Below are 7,710 nucleotides of genomic sequence, written 5' to 3'. Positions count from 1 at the left end.
AAAAGAAATTTATTCTTAAATTTAGGATTAGGAGACAGTGTGTTCAAGGAGTTCAGGGTGGCAGTAAAAATTATAGATACATTTGCGTTTTGACCCTACATCTTTATTTTGATCCTATAGATGACCCCGCAAATGTATAAAACAACATTAACACACTGGTGCTTCGTTGGTACATTATTTGTAACATCAAAAGATTTGGAAACAGCCCTAGTGTCCAACAGAAGATTCATTGACTAAATAATGGTATATCCACATACAGGAGTACTATTCAACTATTTTTAAAAGAATCAGGAAGATCTCTATGTACTAAAATAGAGAGATCTATAGAAGATACATCATTAGGTTTAAAAAACCAAGATACAGAGAATATATATTATAACCTCCAATTGTGTAATAAAGGGAAGAAATAAGAATATGTACTTATATTTGTATAAAGAATCAGTAAAAGGATAAATTAAAAAGTAATAAAAATTGTTACCTATAGGGGGCCAGGAGAAATGGGTGGATGAGGACAAGAGTAGGAACATGACTGCTTAGCATATGTCTTTTATATCAGTTTATGTTTTAAGCCATATAAAAAAATTGGGGTAAATTTTATGGTAAGCATTTTTTACCACATTAATTTTTTTTAACTTTTTGTTATGGAAAATTTTAAACATATATAAATATAAAGAAGAAAAAATGAACTCCCATGTACCTGTCACCTGTTTCAACAATTATCAGTATATGGCCAATCTTGTTTCATCCATACCTCTACCCACTCCCCACTCTCAACTGAATTATTTTGAAACAAATGTTAGACATATCATTTCATCCCTGTGTACTTTAGTGTATAACTTTAAAGGATAAAGGACTTTTTTTTAACATAACAGCATAAAAATTTAACACCTAACATAACACCTAAAAATTTAAGAATAATTCTTTAATAATCAAATGCTATTTTAATTTCCCCAATTGTTTCATAAATGTTATAGTTGATTTGTTCAAAACAGCATCTAAATAAGGTTCACTCATTGTAATTGGTTACTTAAGTTTCTTTTAATCTTAGGTTCCTCCTTCTTGTTTTTTTTCTTTTTTTTTTTTTTTTTAACTCCCTAGCAGTTTACTTGTGAAAGAAGATGGCTTGTTTGTCCTGTACAGTTTCCTGTGTTCTGGAGTTTGATGATTGTATATCCTTGTAGAGTCTTTTAAACTTGTTTTCCTGAATCCTAAATCTTCTCTAAAGTTGTAGTTAAATATACTTATCTGAAAGATGCAGATTTTTTGTTTTCGTTTTTCCGAGTAGTATTGTACATATAATATGATACATGGTTGTCTGTCTCTTTGTGATGTTAAGGAATTATCAGCCTTATCCATCCATAATATAATAGTTCTACAAACAGAAAAAGATTTCAAGATCAAATTTCAAATTGGATACAAGATTTTATGAAGGAAAGTGAGAAAAAAGGAAAGCTAGAAAGAGAAATAAGAGAACAAACTATGTATGTTTTATATACGTCAATATGGAAGAGATTGTGCAAGACTATAAGTGACAGATGTATGTGTATTAAAGATGATATTTGATAGGATATATACAAAAATTTGTAAATGAGACAGAGTTAGTGAATGTAGGAAAAGGAAATAGGTGTAAAGGAGGGGAGTCAAAATTTTGTTCTCCATAATAAAGCAAATTTCAGTTTTTCACCATGTCTCCTAAATCAGGATTGATGTCAGTGAGAAGAATCAAAGGCCTTGAATGGAAGCTATTGCTTTGATGCAGTAAATAGAATGATAATATTTTTATGAGAATGGGAGGTTATATAGCTGAAAACAAATGTGTTCCAAGACTGAACAGTACCTAGGACTCTGTAAGATTATTGTGAAGTGCATAAATAATTTAGTAACTTTGCTCCCCACCCCTATTTAGATAACTCTAAGAGAAAGAAAAGTAGTGTCAAAGGAAGAAAAAAGCTGCGCTCAACTGAGTTGTAGTGATTGGATTATGCAATATTGATTTACTGCCATAAATTGTTCACAACCAGATTTTGCTGACTGTTGTAAATTGAGCTTACAACGTGTCAGAAATCCAAATCTGTTTTATTTCTGTGAATAGAATTTAATTCAACAATAGGTTCTTGTTCCTTTGAGTAATAAGAAGTATCATTTATATCACCACTCAATCCTTTGAGTAAATATAGGAAAAAAAGGATTGTAATAGCCAGTGACTCAAGGCCACTAACCCTAAGTGATTCTTTTTTTTTTTTTTTTTGAGACAGAGTCTCACTCTGTTGCCCCGGCTAGAGTGAGTGCCGTGGCGTCAGCCTAGCTCACAGCAACCTCAAACTCCTGGGCTCAAGCGATCCTCCTGCCTCAGCCTCCCAAGTAGCTGGGACTACAGGCATGTGCCACCATGCCCGGCTAATTTTTTCTATATATTTTTAGTTGTCCGATTAATTCTTTCTATTTTTAGTAGAGACGGAGTCTCACTCTTGCTCAGGCTGGTTTCGAACTCCTGAGCTCAAACAATCCGCCCGCCTCGGCCTCCCAGAGTGCTAGGATTACAGGCGTGAGCCACCGCGACCGGCCGCCTAAGTGATTCTTAATGCCCATCCTCTGTCTCCCATGTCAGGACAAACTGGTACTAAATTCTTTCCTTTTACTACTTATTTTGCATTTCAGCTATTTCCTTCCATGTCTATTTGTTTAATCTATATTTCCCAGGCTATAGTATCATCTATATTTGATTTATTCTAGGCTTCATCTTCCTTATTTCTTATTTTCCTTATTTCTTTACCTTTCAGATAGAAATGTGTATCATAGATATAGAGTTTATGCATACCCAAAAGGCACCCAGAAGCTTTCCATTTTCCCTTCTGGCACAAGGCTTGAGTGCTATGGTAGGCTGCTGGGTTTTCTCTACACTGAGGTTTAAATCTGTTCTGTGCTTCTACACTGAAAAATTCCTGAGCTGTTAGCCTTAGAAGACAGAGCTATGGGCGAAGTCAAGTCAACTGATTGTGGCATACTTGGTGGGCACTCAGTTGTTCAAGTAGTCAATAAAAATACATGGGACCAAATTTTGAGTGGTTGAATGAATAGTTAGAACTCAATAGATGATGAGAATGGATTGATAAATGAACAAGTAGATGGAAGAAACTGGGAGAAAAGTAGGTTTATAGGGGATAAGTGAGCAGGAATCAGTTAATTTTCAGTAAAATAATGTAAGCTAGATGCATTTAAATATTGCACATCTACATCAGAAAGTTAAATTCTATTCACCTGTTCATTATTATTTATCACAGGGATTATGATCGAGAACAGTTTGCTGATAACCAAATCCCACTGTTGGTAATAGGGACTAAACTGGACCAGATTCATGAAACCAAGCGCCATGAAGTTTTAACTAGGACTGCTTTCCTGGCTGAGGATTTCAATGCAGAAGAGATTAATTTGGTGTGTATTTTCCCTAATGCATGTTATTATTATTATCAAGTGAAGGCAAAACCAAAGACTTTTATTTGAGTTATATATTCTAGAGAAAGAAGCTTTGGACTTGAAGTCAGGCTGTTTGGGTTCTCATCCAAAATGTAGTCAAGATTGGGATCAACATGTCTAGACTGTCAGATACACACAGTGCACAGTCACTTCAGCCTTCTATGTGATCTGTTATAATATTCAGACTTTATTCTATGAATAATGTAAATCATGGGCTTTTTCTTGAGAATATTTTTAAAAATCACACCAAAATTAAAATAATTAAATTGATGAAGGTGACACTACACCTTGATTATTCTTGCTTTAAAAGTGCCTCTTGGCTTCTTAAACTACAAAATTTTCCTTACAGGGCAACCTAACAGATATATGAGAAAATTACAAACTGTAAATTAGGAGCGCTTCATAAGGACTAATTTCTATAAACTTATACATATACAGAGCATTGAGACCCTTCCTTAGATAGCTAGCTCAATTAGAACTGAGTTCTAAAAAGACTAAGAAACAGTTGATATATAAGCCAGTTAGCAATACCCAGAGAATGATCCTGACCAGCGGCTTCAGTCATGGTTGCATGTTGTTGTTCACAAACAGGATTTTTGTAACATATTCGGTGCACTGGCATTCCAGATGTACAGTGGTGGTGGTGTAATAATACTAATGGCCAACATTTATTGAGCACTTACATGCTGAACACTGTTCTATTACTTTACTTACATTATCTCAAATGCATCTTCATAATCCACCCTATAAGATAGGTGATACTATTATCCTCATTTTAAAGATGAAGACAAGAAACAGAGAGAGGTAATAAGTAGGCCAATGTTATACAGGTCAAATAGGGCACTTAGACTTAGAGGCTGTGCTCTGCAGTTAAGCCTATTTTCCACTTGATTGTCCTTTAACTAACATTTAGAATTTTGGATTTGAATGAACTCTTAGAATCACCTAGACCAACAGTTGACCAAACCTGATTGTGTATTACCAACAGTACCTATGAAAAATTTTGAATAACTGCCCCCCTGCTGGAGATTTTTATTTATAAGGTCTAGCAAGAGGACCTGTAGTTTTCATAAATAACTCAGGTAATTCCGATGCCCTTACTCTGTGAGTCAACATTTGTGAACACTGCGTGGATCAGCCCCACCTCTACTTCCATCACTGTCAGCTTGTGCTGCCATTCCATTGTTTTTTGCATTCTGCTTTGCAGTGGAGGGTACCTTATTTTTCTCAGCTCCCACAATGCAGTATTTAATGTAAATACACCAGGTAGTCAGCACTGGACCATGATTTTCCTGCTATAGCAGAGATTCCTGCTATATTTAGATATATCCTTGTGGAAGAAGTGCTAAGGTTACTTTATTTGAACATTATTTCCAAAGGGAAATTTACCATTGAATACACTTAATTTGTTCCAGTGCGTACTTTTAATATATTTATATATGTTTATATATGTTTCTAGTGGCTGTGGGTTTCTGTGACAATCACCTATATATTTAATATATGTTATTCCTACTTGTCTTACAAAGATAAGGCCATCTTTTAATTGTTAGATGTAAAGGTACACAAATAGTGGAACTTAAGCACACATGATCTCCAGGGAGTTCAAATACAACATGCTTTTGGCCTTTATCAATGTATAGCACCAAGAACACAGCAGAAACAGCAATAGGAGAGGGTTGTGAGGATGCAGAGAAGAAAAAATGAGGAGGAAAATCGGATACAAAAGAGTTTCAAAAAGAGCAGTCAAAAACATTCCTTAAGTAAACATAAAGCCTTAAATAAAAAACTATTAATGACATGACAGTATTAGTGCTAGCATCATTGGTTAATGTATGAATTTACTTAAAACTACAAAAAAGTAAGAATATAACGGATATATACTTCAAAGGTGGAATGAAAGTATCTTCTGCGTGAATAAAATGCAAATTGTTTTAATTATAAATAGGAGGCAGATTAATTTTTTTAAATCCCATTAGGCTTATTATGTTTAATACAAATTTTTCTCTGTTGTGTGTTTACTTCATAGTGATCATATTGAAGCATCTTCCCTAGTTAATAGTTCTTTCTCAAGCTCAGACAAGCTATTTAGAAGTATTAATTTTCAGGCTTTACCCTTAGCCACAATCAATGGCAGAGGGCTCCATCAGCTCTAAAAGTCTCGTCCTAAAAATCATAAGCTTTCCCTAACCTGGTCAGCCTGAAATTGTGGAGCCCTAGAATTAAGTTTTTTTGGAGTGTTTTGTTTGCTTGCTGTTTGATTTAGGACTTTAGCTCTATTCAGTACTTTAGCTCTATTTAGAATTATCTCTGAAATCTTTTGACATTTTGATAACTAATCAATATCCATGTTATAAAACATTTCTACCACAGGTCAAAAGTTTGTCTCTTCTTATATGCCCCAACTGGTATAGAAATGTGTTCAAACATCATTTCAAATACAATAGTTTGTACAATGATGTTTTGGTCTGTATAATCCATATATGGAATTATCTTTATTATGGTAAGTGCTTTTCGTGCCTGAAAATTCAATCTGATAACATTTTCTTAAATTGAAGAGAGAAGGAAATTAATATTTTCAATACCTGCAATGTCCAGACATGGATTATCTCATTTAATATTCAGAAAAAATCCTATGGGTTAAAGTATTGTTATCCCCATTCCACAAATGAGTATGCCCAACTTCAGAGGTTTAGTAACTAACCAATGTTACAATACAATCTTAGAAATGGTAGGACAGATACTCAGATTCAGAGCTTGCTGGCTTCAAAAATCCCCTGAGTTTGGAAAAATTTGCTGTAGACTCTTTTTTGTGGTTTTAGAGAATGTGTTATAGTTTCCAGCCAAAATTTAAAATGTGAGCCTTAAAATGTTGCACATGAATAAAGTAAGTAATTGTTTCTAAATTCATTAGAAAGGATTCACATGGGCCTAGAGTTGTCAAAACAGAATAAATGCAACAATAATTCCAGTAATTTCTCAAGGGGCACAGAGGATCTGTAGCTGAAAGATAGATAACATCCTTGCAAGGGAGCCTACATGCTATCCTCATAATTTAGTCATAGGTAGCATTTGAGGTAAAGATCAAAGTACTCTGTTTCTTGATGTGGCAAGCAAAAACAATGCCACACTGGAATTCCAGAGAAGGATAGTAAGCTTTTTAAGGTCCTTGCAAAATTATTGCAATGATTTAATGTTCCACATTGTTTTGTCTCTTCTGGACCCATTTTTTTCCTATTTTAAAAAATCCTATCAAACAGTAGTAATATATCTATTGTTTATTATCAAAAACAATATATCTTTGTGACCTACTAAGAGATAAGAAGTACCTTGCATCCAATGAGTGAGAAATCCCTGGCAACTGTTCTGTTTGTTCTTTGCTCCTCTAAATCCTTATTTTCATGCTTCCTGCTAGTCATATGAATTATACATTACTTAGTTGAGCACTGGTGAGTAACTAGTACTAAAAAGTGAAGTGTTTACTGTTTTTAATGGCTCTATTTCTGGTTTTCAGAGTAAATATAGGTAGATCACTTGATTAATACCTTGGTTTTGTTGTTGGTAAAGTATTAGTAATCCTGTCTTCCTCTATGAATTATTTGATTTTAACTACATTGATTCAGTCAGTATACCCTAAAATTGTTTAAATGACGAAGAGTAAGTGGCCTTATCTTCCTTTAGTACTTTCTGCCTTGCTTTGCGCATCATAATTTGAAAATTATTTGAATATTTTACGAGAGTATTATGCCTAATAGTATTATGCCTAAAGTAATGTGCAACAGGAAAGGTTATGTCTAACAAAGAGCTCAGGTTTCCTAACTTTCAATTGTGGATCTTATGTTTTATCTTCTAGGATTGCACAAATCCACGGTACTTAGCTGCAGGTTCTTCCAATGCTGTCAAGCTCAGTAGGTTTTTTGATAAGGTAATGGCTTCAATTACATTACTTTTAAACTTAATTTATATATTATGAGAGTTTAAACTTTTGTAGGATCCTGTGTCCCTTTATTCCTTTGTACGAAACTTCACAGCCTGAATAATGCTTGTTTTGATCTCTCTTATCTGTTGGTATAATTGCTCAAGGCCTGCTGACGTATTTATTCCATCATCAGTGTTCTCTAAGGGTGAAAGCTACTGAATTTAAATGGGGGTTTTTAAAAGATACCTCTCCTTAAATCAAATTGTGTTGACCCATTTTCTAGCTTTTTTCGTACTTATTCACCCGCTTACCGCCCCCCC

General features: G+C 34.2%; 1 protein-coding gene across 1 annotated transcript in view; it reads left to right on the top strand.

Annotated features, from left to right (window-relative positions):
• The window catches only part of RABL3 (RAB, member of RAS oncogene family-like 3), a 45,259-nt gene that overhangs the window by 30,313 nt on the left and 7,236 nt on the right, over positions 1-7,710 (top strand). The window contains exons 5-6 of the mRNA XM_012641731.1: positions 3,282-3,432; positions 7,325-7,396. Of these exons, the coding sequence (XP_012497185.1) occupies positions 3,282-3,432; positions 7,325-7,396 (223 nt within the window). The remainder of the gene's footprint in view (positions 1-3,281; positions 3,433-7,324; positions 7,397-7,710) is intronic.

This window comes from Propithecus coquereli, unplaced genomic scaffold (assembly GCF_000956105.1).
Source record: "Propithecus coquereli isolate 6110/MARCELLA unplaced genomic scaffold, Pcoq_1.0 Scaffold10, whole genome shotgun sequence".
In the NCBI taxonomy this organism is placed as follows: Eukaryota; Metazoa; Chordata; class Mammalia; order Primates; family Indriidae; genus Propithecus; species Propithecus coquereli.
This window is presented reverse-complemented; position numbering and strand designations above follow the sequence as displayed.